At 40.1% G+C, this 16,209-nt stretch overlaps 1 protein-coding gene across 3 annotated transcripts; it reads left to right on the top strand.

Annotated features, from left to right (window-relative positions):
• The first annotated feature begins 27 nt into the window (after positions 1–27).
• LOC129867454 (uncharacterized) lies at positions 28–16,147 on the top strand. Of its 3 annotated transcripts, none has more exons than XM_055940880.1 (6): positions 28–108; positions 12,152–12,254; positions 12,521–12,596; positions 12,849–12,967; positions 13,466–13,502; positions 13,634–16,147. In XM_055940880.1, the coding sequence occupies exons 3-6, from the start codon at positions 12,594–12,596 to the stop codon at positions 14,150–14,152; spliced, it is 678 nt and encodes a 225-aa protein (XP_055796855.1). In that variant the 5' UTR covers positions 28–108; positions 12,152–12,254; positions 12,521–12,593; the 3' UTR covers positions 14,153–16,147. The 3 variants fall into 3 exon arrangements, with proteins under 3 accessions (XP_055796855.1, XP_055796856.1, XP_055796857.1); XM_055940881.1 differs by lacking the exon at positions 28–108 and adding an exon at positions 1,624–2,352; XM_055940882.1 differs by lacking the exon at positions 28–108 and adding an exon at positions 9,314–9,977.
• Positions 16,148–16,209: the final 62 nt, after the last annotated feature.

Below are 16,209 nucleotides of genomic sequence, written 5' to 3'. Positions count from 1 at the left end.
TACATTTGATCTAAATGTGGGTATACGAGGACATCTAGTGGTCACCGTTTTTTTTGTTTAATCAATGCCAGCTATGCACTAGCATGCGATGCCATATATTTGACGCAGGTATTTATTTTTCCACATGTATAGTCATTGACTGGAACAAAATATAATTGTATGAGTTATGCATCTGTGTACCGGCGTTGTTGTACCCCTCTACTATCTAGCTTGGTGGGGCAATCTCATCCTGCATGCCTTCTTCACTTAAATACAATGTGTCGTCATGCATTTGAGCGTGCACGCTGTTAACGGTCATATCTGTCTTGCTAGCTAATTTAGCTAGCTCATCAACCAGTATTTTATACGCTGTTTCTGCACGATAGCACTGATTAAAGCCTTGAAACTCATAGGGACCTCACTGTCACCACTAGTCATCTAGCTAGCCCTTATTTGCCAGCAGGGTTGCATCGGTTTCCATTGGATTTGACAGTTTGTTAGGCTGGCTAATGGGTAGCTAATTCCCTAACGCGAACTGCTTATCATGTAGCAGCCTATGCTGACTAGCGTCGCTAGCAACTAGCTAACATCGATAACCTTTCGTCGTGGGTCCACAAATTCAAACAAATGGTACTGAACAAATGACAAAATCACGTTTCTAAGTTGTAGTGGCTATTTATCAAATCAAATCAAATTTTATTTGTCACATACACATGGTTAGCAGATGTTAATGCGAGTGTAGCGAAATGCTTGTGCTTCTAGTTCCGACAATGCAGTAATAACAACAAGTAATCTAACCTAACAATTCCGCAACTACTACCTTATACACGCAAGTGTAAAGGGATAAAGAATATGTACATAGAGATATATGAATGAGTGATGGTACAGAACGGCATAGGCAATGGTGCAGTACATGGTATAGAGTACGGTATATACCTATGAGATGAGTACTGTAGGGTATGTAAACATAAAGTGGCATAGTTTAAAGTGGCTAGTGGTCCATGTATTACATAAGATGGCAAGATGCAGTAGATGATATAGAGTACAGTATATACATATACATAAGAGATGTGTAATGTAGGGTATGTAAACATTATATTAGGTGGCATTGTTTAAAGTGGCTGGTGGTACATTTTTACATAATTTCCATCAATTCCCATTTTTAAAGTGGCTGGAGTTGAGTCAGTATGTTGGCAGCGGCCGCTAAATGTTAGTGGTGGCTGTTTAACAGTCTGATGGCCTTGAGATAGAAGCTGTTTTTCAGTCTCTCGGTCCCTGCTTGGATGCACCTGTACTGACCTCGCCTTCTGGATGATAGCGGGGTGAACAGGCAGTGGCTTGGGTGGTTGTTGTCCTTGATGATCTTTATGGCCTTCCTGTGACATCGGGTGGTGTAGGTGTCCTGGAGGGCAGGTAGTTTGCCCCGGGTGATGCGTTCTGCCGACCTCACTACCCTCTGGAGAGCCTTACGGTTGTGTGCGGAGCAGTTGCCGTACCAGGCGGTGATACAGCCCGACAGGATGCTCTCGATTGTGCATCTGTAGAAGTTTGTGAGTGCTTTTGGTGACAAGCCGAATTTCTTCAGCCTCCTGAGGTTGAAGAGGCGCTGCTGCGCCTTCTTCACAACGCTGTCTGTGTGGGTGGACCAATTCAGTTTGTCCGTGATGTGTACACCGAGGAACTTAAAACTTTCCACCTTCTCCACTACTGACCCGTCGATGTGGATAGGGGGGTGCACCCTCTGCTGTTTCCTGAAGTCCACAATCATCTCCTTTGTTTTGTTGACGTTGAGTGTGAGGTTATTTTCCTGACACCACACTCCGAGGGCCCTCACCTCCTCCCTGTAGGCCGTCTCGTCGTTGTTGGTAATCAAGCCTACCACTGTAGTGTCGTCCGCACACTTGATGATTGAGTTGGAGGCGTGCATGGCCACGCAGTCGTGGGTGAACAGGGAGTACAGGAGAGGATTTATGTTTTGTTTATTTGTTTTTTGCTGAATGACATTGCGAATATAATAATTTTTGTAATTTAACTACCGGTATGTATCTAATCCGGTTTCGGCATGAGAAAATATTAATCCCAAATTCCCGCAAAAATTTGCGCACTAACGGATACTGGGCAATAGAAATCAGAGAGCCGGTCACGAATGCGGAGCCACTCCCAAAAATAACAAGATGTTTGTGACACATTCATGCGTTCCAATTTGTCATAATTGTCTGTAGGTTCTAAATTGTCTATCAGCTTGGCTGTCCTTCAGAAAGTAGCTAATACTTGTACTCTACAGCTGTATTTTCCTACAGTTAATAATAATACTAGCAACAAAACAGATTTAATTCCTTAAAATGATATTGCCAGATGGAAGAAAATAACAAGGTAGGCCTAAACTGTAATAAGATATACCTTAAAGACTGCTTGTGTTTGATCCTGAATCCAGTTGCCCCTCTTGTATTGGGTTAGAACAATAGGGAACCCATGAACCTTATGGAGGCGTGCATGTGTTTTGCAGACACACCTGGGTTCTAGACTGGCTGAGGTAAACATTTTAGGAAAGCCTGGGTTTTTAAATCCTGGTGAAAGCAGATATGACAAGGTTTGTCAATGTCATGTTGCCCTCCTATTTAGAGGAAACTAGCGAAAAGGATCATTTTGCTTCTCTTAATCCTCATTTTCTAGGAAAAAAAACATGTTCGTGCTTTAGGGTTGTGCTTCGGAGGACGCATGGCTTTCGACCTTCGTCTCTCCCGAGCCCGTACGGGAGTTGTAGCGATGAGACAAGATAGTAATTACTAGCGATTGGATACCACGAAAATTGGGGAGAAAATGGGATAAAAATTTAAAAAATAAAATAAAAAAATTAAATAAAGGTGAAAAAAAGAACAATAAAAAATAGCATTCTAAGGTCGCAGATCGGTGGAGATCTTCCCAATTGCTATAATAATCTGCGCAGAATCTCAAACAGCATTGATCACTTGCACCCTGCTCTTTTAATGTAATCTCAACTACAATCCAGGTCATTTGGTTGTGCTATTAGATAAAGCACATTGATAACACATTTAAGTTGTTGTATAAATATGCGTAGTGGGGTAGAGCAGTAGAGTAGAGCCACTTATAGAACATTTTTAGTAGCCTAGGGTCTGGGAAAATGTTGGCCTTTTAAAAACGCATTTCATGCAATTCTACATAATTTTACATGACTGGAGAGTTTGGCTGAATATTTTTTAATACCGCACAAATTATTGAAATGGCAGGCTACTTTGACGCTGACAAACGTATCTGAGATCAATAAAAACGACCTTGTCTTGAATCCATCAATAGCTTCTCATGACGTAGTAGGCTATTCTGAATTATTTAATTTATTTCTGAACAGACAGTGTTAGGATTTGTGTTTATTGCACTATAACCCAATGCTATATCACATGTGATATAATATTAGCAACTGTTAGCCTGGGCGCCTGGGTTGGAAGTAACAGTTAGCCCCAGATAAGTGTGCTGGGAAGCTGTGGTTAGCCTTGAGCGAGAACAGTGTGCTTTGTATGCAGGTGCAAATAGCTCAGACAATGTTGCAGAGCTGTCTGACCTCAGTCTCTGGGGTGAGGGAGCGTAATCTACACAGCAACAGCGCTGGGACACCAAAGAGCGCCAAGAGGCTGGGACTAGCCTGAGCGCCGGCGATAGGCTGAGCAGAGATTAAACCACGCTCAGCCTCTACTGTGATAGGCCAACAGACGGGTTGGAACTAGTCTGTCACAGTATAAGAACAGCTGTTTACTTACCGTAATTTCCGGACTATAAGCCGCTACTTTTTTACCACGATATGAACCTCGCGGTTTATACAATGACGTGGCTAATTTATGATATATATTTTTTTCACAAGATTCACACCGCCAAAAAACTGAGCACCGTCACATAATGTGACGTAAATCGAGCGCGCTCAAACTTCCCATCATTCTGATTACGGTAGTCATTTTGTCACCCTCATCATGGCAAAGACACGGAGAAATGCATATGATGCAGCTTTCAAGTTGAAGGCGGTCGATCTGGCTGTTGGAAAAGTAAATAGAGCTGCTGCACGGGAGTTTGGCCTTAATGAGTCGATGATAAGACCTTGGAAACAGCAGCGCGAGGAACTGACTCAGTGCAAAAAGACAACAAAAGCTTTCAGAGAAGAAAAGCAGATGGCCCAAACTAGAAAATGAGCTTGAAGACTGGGTCAACACACAGAGAGCAGACGGCCGAGGTGTTTCAACTGTGCAGATCCGACTGAAAGCCAAAACAATCGCCACCGCAATTAAGTTTGACTTTCTTGGTAGTGTAATAAATACCATTTAAAATAACACAAGCATATTGCTATTACGTTGTTATAACTAACTTCTTTCAAAACAGGGTTTCTCACAAACTCATAAGCAGATACTGAGACCCACACACACCCAGAGACAGATGGCTGGCACAGACCTTTCATAAACACTGATAAGGCAGGAAAGGCCTTGATCAAAAGGGTGCTTGGGTCTGCATTTCACGAGATACTGAGACACACACACACCCAAGGACAGAGGGCTGACGTAAACCTTTCATAAACACTGATTAAGACAGGAACATCTACGCACACACAAAATCTCCTGTTTTAGCTGAACATTTGGAAACACAGAACTCTACTACCAGGCCCTGAAGGACGACACCCAGATCGACAGGACCAATCAGAAGACCAGACCTACTAGACTCAACCTACATTATTTGCTGTATATAATGTCTGTGCAATGTGTTTTCGGGGCTCTTCCGACGGTTCCCTATGAGCCAGACAGAACAAGTCCGTGGTACGCTTGTACCAGATATCTTTACTCTTAAATTAAACTGTCGCTTGTCATACAATTTACCACCTTGTCTGAATCGATCCTTGACCGGCTCACCCTTCTCCATGTCCCATTATCAACAGTAGGCTACTGTTTACTGCTATTTTTTTTTTAAAATGTTACAAGCCGTGTTTCGTTAAAGCCTATTTATTTTTGTTACAAGCCGTGTTTCGTTTAAAGGCTGTGTAAAGTTCATTTGTTTCAATGTACCGGTAGGCACTTGCGGCTTATAGACATGTGCGGTTTATTTATGTACAAAATACATTTTTTTTTTTTTATTCAGTGGGTACGGCTTATATTCAGGTGCGCTTAATAGTCCAGCAATTACGGTACATCCTGCCAGTTCTCTGTTCTGCCCTGCGAGGTGATACAGAGAACCCGTATATATGAAAATTGCATTTACCATTTATCGCTTGAGTTTAATAAAAATACTTAAAGTATATTCGGTGACTCTGAATCACATTTTGTCCTGATACCAGATTTGAATTGACGCAATCCCTTATAGACAGCAGTAATTCTATAACTTCAGAAAATTCCTCCAGAACCCTTCACGCAGCTATGATTTTTTCGTGAAAATGTTTTAATATCTTTTTTAGGCCTATCCAGAATGTTGCTAGTTCGGCATGACTGGAGTGACCGTTTTTTTGTCACAAATTTGAAGAAGAAAAAAAAAGTACTTTTTCGTGAAAATGGTTTTAAAGTCTTTTTTGGGGGCCTATCCAGAATGTCGCTAGTTCGGCATGTCCGGAGTCACCGTTTTTTGGGTCACGAATACGAAGAAAAAAAAATCTGCACTTTTTCGTGAAAATGGTTTTAAAATAATTTTTTAGGCCTATCCAGAATGTCGCTAGCTCGGCATGACCGGAGTCACCATTTTTTTGTCACAAATTTGAAGAAAAAAAAAATCGGCACATTTTAGTGCAAATGGTTTTTAAATAATTTTTTAGACCTATCCAGACTGTCGCTAGTTCGGCATGACTGAAGTCACTGTTTTTTGGTAACACACTTAAAGAAAAAAAAACTACTTTTTCGTGAAAATGGTTTTATAATAATTTTTGGGGCCTATCCAGAATGTCGCTAGTTTGGCATGTCTGGAGTCACCGTTTTTGGGTCACGAATATGAAGGGGGAAAAAATCTGCACTTTTTCGTGATTTTTTTTTTTATATCTTTTTTTAGGCCTATCCAGAATGTCACTAGTTCAGCATGAACTATATATATCACCATACCATATATATATATATCACCATACTATATATATCACCACACTATATATCACCATACTATATACCACCACACTATATATCACAACACTATATATCACCACACTATATATCACCATACTATAATATATATATCACAGTCCAGAACGGAAAGGCTGCCGGATCCTGTTCTGGCATGATCCGGCTCAAATTAAGCCCTGATTTGAAGTACCTAGGCCTCTACCTGCTGAGTATAAAGATTATTCAACTAGATTCAGTGGGCTTGTCATTCACACAGTACTGATGAAAAATCAAGTACATTTGATCTAAATGTAGGTATACGAGGACATCTAGTGGTCACCGTTAAAAAAAAAAATCAGTGCTAGCTATGCACTAGCATGCGATGCCATATATTTGACACAGGTATTTATTTTTCAACATGTATAGTCATTGACTGGAACAAAATATAATTGTATGAGCTATGCATCTGTGTACCGGCGTTGTTGTACCCAAGGGCGAAAATCTGATATCAACTTTGGAGGCGACAATTACATGACATTTTCTCAAGAGCAATTCCTGAGGGGGACACCAAAAGTAGTGCTGTAACACATAGCCTACGTTGTAATATGTTAAATGTATATTGAGGGGCCATAATCACTACTACTGGATAATTGATAGGTACAGTAGTTAACTGAAGGGTTGTCCCAACTTGTTCAAATGTTTAAATCATTATAATACTACTACTAATAATAGTTATAGCAGTGTTCCTTATCAGTCCAGTATGTATGCAGGTATTCGTACTTACAACCAGCAATACCAAGAAAGGCCAGTAGGTGGCAATGGTACTGTACACTGTATGGGTGCAGTTTTCATAAATACAATGAACATGGTGTGATCTCGTCTAAAATAATCTCCATTGAAAACCATCACAAAGTTGGTCTCCACTGGCCTGAGTCTAACCACTTCAGTAAAATGGGATCATCCTCTTCTGCCCTAAGTTTCAAAAGCTGGTATAAATTCCCACTGTCATCCGTGTGGCCTCTAAAGGCTTGTCCCTGTCTTACTACATGCCGCACCGAACTAACAATTTTCATCAAGCGATGCCTTGCGTCCTCCTGCTGTTTACCCCACGCGCTGGATAACTGGACACTGATTGGATTTAGCTGGTGTGCTGTTACAGTTACAAAGTGGCGGTGGGTTTGGCAGTTTTGATGTGCTGTGAATTTTTCAATGGCTTTTCTCCAGTTCCTAAATCCTGCACTAATGAAGGCAGCATCTGCTCTTTGGCCAAAAGATGGCTGGCTTGAAAACCCTTGGCTACAGTGAAAACACAACACTCCTTTTATTGATGGATTATGATGTAGCCAGGGGAAATCATGAAACCATCTCTCTTGAAACGTCAACACTCTGTTGGCAAGAGTTTGCGGTTCTATAAATTGTGGGTGTGGCTGATTTTGTGGCTGGTTTTGTGCCATCACTGAGGTAACTGGACAATGCTGTGCCACTGTCCCCTATACTGGTGCTGCTGGCAACAAGGGTCCTGCCGTCCTGGTCCTGCCGTGGCTGTGACATTGTTCTCTGAAGTCTCTCCCTGGCTCTTTCCCTTTCACCACCCTCACTGACTCACAGTCTGTCTCCTAGAAAATAAATAAGGTGTTTGTCGTACTCGTAACTACCGGTACCCAAAACTACACAATTAATCACAACAGCAATACCATTGCCTTAAACAAATCTTAGTTCAGTCACCAGTTTAAGTTGAGAGTGGGGGTATCCATGGCATTTTCCAATTATGTCCCTATTTTACAAAAAAAATGGAGAACCTTTCATAATGTTGCCAAACAAAGACTCAACAAACTTACCTGAGACTCCCTGTCTCTGCCAGTCTGTCCCTGCATATCTGTCCCCAACTCTGCTGTCTGTGTGCCATCTGTTGCCTGCTCTGCCTAATGACATCATTGTGAAACATTTCCATTAGCATTTCACTTCTTTCTTATGAACATTTTATCAACTAGTCTTATTAGGCTACTAGAGATATTAGGCTACTAGGGTTCTTACTTTGCGTTTCGGTGTACTGAAAAATACTCTGATATCCGTCTTTTTTCTGCCATTTTTCTACCTGGCTGGATGTCTACCTGGCTGGCTGGCTGGCTACACACACACACACACACAGTGTGTAGGTTATTTACAGTAGGAGATGGGCTTCTATCATCTTATCTTCTATCATTCTATATGTGCTTCGATCTAAAAGGTAGCTAGCAAATGTGAAACCGATTGCAGTGACAAGAGTTGACAGCTGTATGAGTTCACCATTTACACAACATATGCTGCAACCTTTCGTAATTTTAATATAGTTTGTTTCATATTGGCTGGCTTCCAACAATAGCTGAATTTGCAAAGCTAGCGAGCACCAATTCCGTTTCTGTGGTGTTTGTTATCATCTTTCCTACCTGGTTAAATAAAGGTGAAATAAAATAAAAAAGTTAACTAGCGACAATTTAGCTTTTGCAACGAGACCATTAAATATATTTAAGACAATGGTAGAAGAGAGTGTAGTTCTGTTCAGTTTGGACTTGAAGCACTCCAGCTGAATGCTGATCTTGGAATAAACTGACGATAGCAAAGATTCCATCTTTGACGACGCCACATAAATGGAATAGGTACTAGCTAGCTTGATGGTTACTGTTTGCGTGCTAGCTCTGCAAATTCAGCTAGTGTGTGTGTGAACCCTGCCAACATAAAAAAAAACATTGCTATGGCCGATTGACTAGATACAACTCACGTCAGTTACGTGCATTTCACACAGTAGATACGAACCCTCTTTTACCTTGACGGCTAAGGAACTGGCAGTGGATCAAACCATTGTGAGGACAAGGGCGGGGGTCGCAATCTTTTGAAACTTAAAAACGCGCTATTAAGTGTCTATAATCAGCAGAAGTGCTTTCATTGCGTATTATTAATATTATTGAAATTACATAGTTATGTTTACAGTGATATATTGGGGGGGACAAATCATATTTTTCCCAGGATGGAGGGGTCGTGTCTCCCCCGTTCCCCTGGGATTTACGCCTACGGGTACCCCTCTACTATCTAGCTTGTTGGGGCGATCTCATCCTGCATGCCTTCTTCACTTAGATAAGTGCTATCAAACTGTCGTCATGCATTTGTGCGTGCACGCTGTTAACGGTCATATCTGTCTTGCTAGCTAATTTTGCTAGCTCACCAACCAATATTCTATACGCTATTTCTGCACGATAGCACTTATTAAAGCCTTGAAACTCACAGGGACCTCACTGTCATCACTGGTCATCTAGCTAGCCCTTATTTGCCAGCAGGGTTGCATCAGTTTCCATTGGATTTGACAGTTTGTTAGGCTGGCTAATGGGTAGCTAATTCCCTAACGCGAACTGCTTATCATGTAGCAGCCTATGCTGACCAGCGTCGCTAGCAACTAGCTAACATCGATAACCTTTAGTTGTGAGTCCACAAATTCAAACAAATGGTACTGAACTGATGACAAAATCATGTTTCTAAATTGTAGTGGCTATTTATGTTTTGTTTATTTGTTTTTTGCTGAATGACATTGCGAATATAATCATTTTTGTCATTTAACTACCGGTATGTTACTAATCCAGTTTCGGCATGAGAAAAATATTAATCCCAAATTCCCGCGAGAATTTGCGCACTAACGGATACTGGGCAATAGAAATCAGAGAGCCGGTCACGAATGCGGAGCCACTCCCGAAAATAACAAGGTGTTTGTGACACATTCATGCGTTCCAATTTGTCATAATTGTCTGTAGGTTCTAAATTGTCTATCAGCTTGGCTGTCCTTCAGAAAGTAGCTAATACTTGTACTCTACAGCTGTATTTTCCTACAGCTAATAATAATACTAGCAACAAAACAGATTTAATTCCTTAAAATGATATTGCCAGATGGAAGAAAATAATAAGGTAGGCCTAAACTGTAATAAGATATACCTTAAAGACTGCTTGTGTTTGATCCTGAATCCAGTTGTCCCTCTTGTATTGGGATAGAACAATAGGGAACCCATGAACCTTATGGAAGCGTGCATGTGTTTTGCAGACACACCTGGGTTCTAGACTGGCTGAGGTAAACATTTTAGGAAAGCCTGGGTTTTTAAATCCTGGTGAAAGCAGATATGACAAGGTTTGTCAATGTCATGTTGCCCTCTTATTTAGAGGAAACTAGCGAAAAGGATCATTTTGCTTCTCTTAATCCTCATTTTCTAGGAAAAAAAACATGTTCGTGCTTTAGGGCTGGTGGGCTGCATACATATTGGTCAAATGTAAAGTGTGTGTGTGGGGGAGGGGGGTAGTGGATAAAATGGGGTATAGGCCTACACTGTTTTCAACCTCTAAACTCTGGATGTTTACTAACTTTGCGAAGTTGGAAACACAAGCATCTTAATATAAAGTAGGTTGAATTTGTACCTTTTGAAACAATGTCAGATTTTCAACATTATATACACTTTCAGAAAAAAACAACCAGCTGGGCAGCACCTCAGCCCGGGATCGAACCCCATCCAGGGTTTTAACTACACCCAGCCCTGCTTAGCTTTGATATGTCACTGACTACTACCAATATGCTATTGTGAGAATTATTATTGAGAGATCTCTTAATAACAAAATATATTCAGTGTTAATATCGAAGTCATTCCAAGGGGCAGGTTTGACAAAGCAAATGAGATGTAACCATACTTTGTAAAAGCCTATATAGCATTTGCAAAGTCATCAACAGCTATTGTTTCAATTCAACCCAGAGTTCAACTAATAGACAATGCATACAGTATAGGCCTAGTGTCTCAAGCTTTGGTTGATTTCAAATTGAATCTTCAAGTTAATCATTAACATTTTGGATTCACGTCTCCATCTCAACCAAAAATCTAAGTTAAAGAATAGGACTAAATCAAATCAAACTTGATTTAAAGTGCATTTAAAGTTTGATTTAATTTAGTCCTGTTCTTTAACTTAGATTTTTGGTTGAGATTTAGATGTGAATCTAACATGTAAATGATACATTTTTAGACAAACTGGAATTAAAGCCAGACTAAGTCAGTGGCACAGAAGGAACTATCCAAGCAGAAGATACTTCTCCTTCAAATGTTGATATTTGGTTTCAATGTCAACCAAACACAATTCAATATTACTTTAGTAAAAGAGTAGATAGGCTGAACTTTAGGCTAACTTAAACAAAATATCTGACATTGTATTCCCATTGAACTTTGTTGTGCTTTTAAATGGTTCAAAGCGCTGTGATAACACATTTAGATGATAACCAGAAATCAGACATTGTTTTTCCATTGGAATTTGGTTGTGCTTTTAGATGGTTGAACCATAGTGATAACACATTGTTTAATTCCCAAACTTCTCATTATCTTTTTGAGTGGATGAATAAAGGTTCAAATCTCATTGATCAACATCTCAACCAAATATTACCCAAATTTCCACGTTGAAACGACATGGTGTGCCCAGTGGGATGTGTCTACATTGCTTAGGCTTGTTTACTCATTGACTTCAAGTAGAGCATTGTTGGTGAATCTGAATAAAAGCCTAATAAAATTGTCCCACCCCTCCAGCTTGGGCAGCACTGCTACACTGCTTTTTTATAGTGACAAAGTGTTTGTGACACGTGCATGTGTTCCAATGATGTCATAATTATCTGGAGGTTCCATGTTGTCTATCAGCTTGGCTGTCCTTCAGAAAGCAGCTAATATTTGTACTCCACAGATGTATTTTCATGCAGCTAATAATACCAGCAGAACTAAGGTAATTGATCGGATCCATCAACATAACCCACTGGGCACAGACGTCAGTTTAACATCTGGTTTTGATTTAAAGTTTGGTTGTTGTTAACTAACGTGAATTCAATGTAAAATCAACAAAACGTTTCACCATGTCACTGGATTTAGGTTAAAAGTTGGGTGAAGAAAAGACTAAATGCCTTTCAAGTTGATTACTTTTTGCAAATCCAATTAGTTTTCTACGTTGATTAAATATCATCACATAGCTTTTTGGGGGTTGAAATGATGTGGAAACAACGTTGATTCAACCAGTTTTTGCCCAGTGGGAAATGGTTCAGTTCACATACAGTCACTTTGTTTCAGCTTGAGAGATCATCCCGGACTTTGCCCCCTCTGCTGTAGCTGAGACGTCCCTGGGAGACATAGTCTTATTGTTCTATGATGTTTCTGACACTGAGACAGTCAGGTAAGGCCACTCACACCCTGTCCAGTTAGATTGTTGTGTGGAGATGAAGAGAGAGACTAATAAGAGAGAACTTGTTATGGGGCAGGTCAGGCATCATTCTTGGAGTCATTTGTAGGGTCAAGTCCCCAGCAGATCTATTTGAACCCCTCATTATTTGTGGCCATGTATTAACTACTAAGTGAGTCTTTGACATGAAGACAGTGGTTAGATTCTGCCATTGGGATTGCTCTGATGTTGTTTCCATTCTCTCCTGGTTATGACCATAGAGCCTTGTCCCAGTCTCTAGACCTGCCTGTCTGTGTGGTGGATGACCTCCTGCCCTCTGAAGCTGTCAATGAGATGGTAAGTTGACCTTTTGAGTTGACTGTCATTTCATATTTCAACATTAATTCAATAAAATGTTATAGTGATGCTATCATTGGAAATGTTGAAGTACCACAACCATCTCTGCTGTGTTGCAGTTGTTTAATTGGTCCAACGTTGCCAATGCTCCTCCACTCTTTAACAGTTAATCATTATTTCAGTATGATATTTGTTGTATATTAAGTTTGATATTAAGGTTGATTATTTGCAATATAATTACATTTCTACCAGGAACAGAGCAATTCTGCCAGGAGCAGAGCAACCTCAGTGACGGAAACCACAGAAGAGGGAAAGCTCAACAGTGTGGAAGATCTGACACTTATGGACTTCCTTCAAAACCTAACTGAGAAGTATGTTCTGTTTTCTTTGGTACTATCACTCCTTCAAGGAAATAGGATCAAATTAGGAACTGATTAATTGGGAAAAAATGTTCAGTGCTAGAAAAGTTGTCACATTGCAATTTTGCCAAAACAACTGACACAAAGCAAGTATAACTTCACCGTCAGGCAAATATTTAAATAAAAACAATTCTGCCACGCATCCTGATATGACAACATTTCTAAGGCATCCTGATATGACAACATTTCTAAGGCATCCTGATACGACAACATTTTTAAGGCATCCTGATACGACAACATTTTTAAGGCATCCTGATACGACAACATTTTTAAGGCATCCTGATATGACAACATTTTTAAGGCATCCTGATATGACAACATTTCTAAGGCCTCCTGATATGACAACATTTCTAAGGCATCCTGATATGACAACATTTCTAAGGCATCCTGATATGACAACATTTCTAAGGCATCCTGATATGACAACATTTCTAACAATATTGTTTTCAGGCAATGGAGGGGGATTCGTGAGGGCATGTTTGACCCGGTAAGATCATGTTACTGACAATTTAATCAGATTGCCATGAAAACTCTGCCTAATGTTTAACCTTGTTCATAAGCTTTTGAAAGATGCACTATGCAACATTTTAAAACACTAGTTCTGTTTCTGGAATACAGCTGACAAAACAACAGCTTGCCGGCTTGTGTCTGAGGATTGATCAGTTTTTATCGGACAAGCTGATGCAGATCATCATCCCAGGTCTTTACGAACTACTGGGCATCCAAGATGCTGCCTCCTCTCAATTGTCACAGAGATCTCTCACAGCGTCACTCACCAGCCTGTTAGACGATAAGGCTAACACCAAGTCCCGAGTGAGATTTACTGAGGCTGGTGTACCTAAGAGGCCAGGCAGTCGAAAGTCTTACAATAGCTTTCGCATCCCGACTCCCTACCCTTCCTCCAACTGTATGGAGCAAAAAGAGGAAGAAGAGCAGGAATCACAACAACTTAAGTTCAAGGAGTTTTACCTGACTAAGGAGATGGGCAGTCTGGGCAGTGGAAGCTACCTGCCCAAGGGGGCCATGAGGTATGTTCTTAAAGGGAAATGTAACAACTTCATATTCATCTCCAGCATCACCATATGTGAAAATTACACATTTCCCTGCTTTGTAGTAAAAAAAGATATAGGAACGTAACTGTTTCCAATAGTGCTGAGAGATTAGTGCTTTTTGAGGTTGATTTGGTTTCGATTCAAATATTTAAAAAATAATCACGGTTTTCGATTTCAATAATTTTTTTAGATATTGAATGCACTATGGATTATGTGGGTTCGATGCTGTAACAACACAGAATAAAAATATTAATAAAAGTCCCATTTGGGTAGTGACTGCCCATTACTGCTTATCACGTATTAACCATCATTTACTTTCTCATAAAAAATATTTATTTGATGACTTTATTATTTCATTCCAAGTCATCAACTCATCTCTATAGAGCTGCTGCCTATGCTGTCTGACAAAATCACTATTTTAGTAGTTCTTCTAAGTAAATAAGGCATACTTTTATGACTGCTGAATACCAACTATCAATCACTTAGATCATGTATTTCCAGGTAGGGAAACCTCGCAAAGCAACTGCTTTTTATCGCTCTCATGCATTCTCTCATCTCTCCGTCTCAGTCAATGAGGTCTCCGTATCTGCTCCACACAGAGTGGACAAATAAACGGGCGTGCAATGGATTATGGGAATGAATGACCATATTTTCTGTTCTAAACTATGTAGAATATTGGCCTGTTGGAAACTACAACTCCCTACTACATTGCATAGTTCGTGCTTGATCTGATTTATCTCTACAGAAACAGAGCATCGAGCTCACAGAAGAAGAAACAAATTAAATATATGGAATTCAAATAATTGAGCCGAAGTCGGTCAATTATTTGTTTAAAAACCGAAAAATAACAATAATGTTGGTTAAATGCTCAGCTCTAGATTCTAATGACATCATCAGTGTGCATCGTGTGATTTTAACCAATTATGAGTAGGTGTAACAGGGTTTTATTGGTGATTCCCCTTGCCACTTTATTGTTAAGCCAATGGGTTTTTGGTTTTAGTTTTGTCTTGCCGTCACCTACTCAACATGGCATCTTATTGGCTGGTTTGCGTAGCTTGCTTACGAGGGAGGATGTTTCAGTTAGAATCGTCCCATTGAACAAGCACCAAACCAGCGGTAAATTGTTGGTTGTAAAGCACTGTACATCAAAAGTGATTTTTATACTCCCAAGTGATGATTTAAATGTACAATTTATATACATTTGTTTGTAAATGTTATTCGAACATCACACATAAGATGCAGTGTTTTTTGGAGAATATTGGTTGTGCATTTTGGTTGTAAAGAATTCCCCCCAGTACTAGCTAGCAACTTACTGTGTCTGGTGGGGGGGGGTTCATATATTTTGTACAGTGCGTGAGTGCAGAGTTGGATGGTGAGCCGTGCATTGCATGACGTGCAATTTTGTGCTGTTCCTATCAGGCAATGTAACAGTATAATTTTATGGCGTCCCCTCGCCCCGACACGGGCGCGAACCAGGGACCTTCTGCACACATCAACAACTGACACCCACGAAGCAGCGTTACCCATCGCTCCACAAAAGCCGCGGCCCTTGCAGCGCAAGGGGAAACCCTACTTAAAGTCTCAGAGCAAGTGACGTAACTGATTGAAATGCTACTAGCGCGTACCCGCTAACTAGCTAGCCATTTCACATCCGTTACATAGGCATAGCCTACAAATTGGTTGATGATGTCATAGAAAACACTTATCTTCCTCTTTCTTTTTTACTACAAAACATAGAAATGCCAATTTTTCACATATGCTGATGTTGGGGTGGTGCTGGAGATGATGAATATGAAGTTGAAACATTTAGACATTTCCCTTTAACATTTCTTCAAACTGCCTTGTATTTACGATTGTCCTTGAAGTTATTAGAAGTTACAGTATTTGAAGTTTATAGCAATTTGGATTTTGCAGAGGATAGATATTGCCAGGATAGATAGATATCTACAGGCCAGTTTCAATACAAATTACTTTTACAAAAAACATTTGATTGGGCTTTAGAAATGAAGCAGTTAGGCTGACATCACACTAAGGTTTTTTTCTCAGAGAAACAGCAGTGTTTTCCTCATTGTTTTCAATGGTGCAGATGTATTTGACACACTGAACGTGCATTACAGCCTTACATATTATTTGTTTGACTTT

Source organism: Salvelinus fontinalis, chromosome 12, assembly GCF_029448725.1.
Source record: "Salvelinus fontinalis isolate EN_2023a chromosome 12, ASM2944872v1, whole genome shotgun sequence".
Lineage (NCBI taxonomy): Eukaryota > Metazoa > Chordata > Actinopteri > Salmoniformes > Salmonidae > Salvelinus > Salvelinus fontinalis.
The sequence above is the reverse complement of the archived record's forward strand: the minus strand, read 5'-3'. Positions and strand labels throughout refer to the sequence as shown.

Excerpts from the sequence above, each read along its gene's own strand:
- LOC129867454 (XM_055940880.1), top strand. Across the intron at positions 12,968-13,465 it reads CTTCAAAACCTAACTGAGAA|GCAATGGAGGGGGATTCGTG; the intron begins GTATGTTCTGTT and ends TATTGTTTTCAG. Across the intron at positions 13,503-13,633 it reads GTGAGGGCATGTTTGACCCG|CTGACAAAACAACAGCTTGC; the intron begins GTAAGATCATGT and ends TCTGGAATACAG.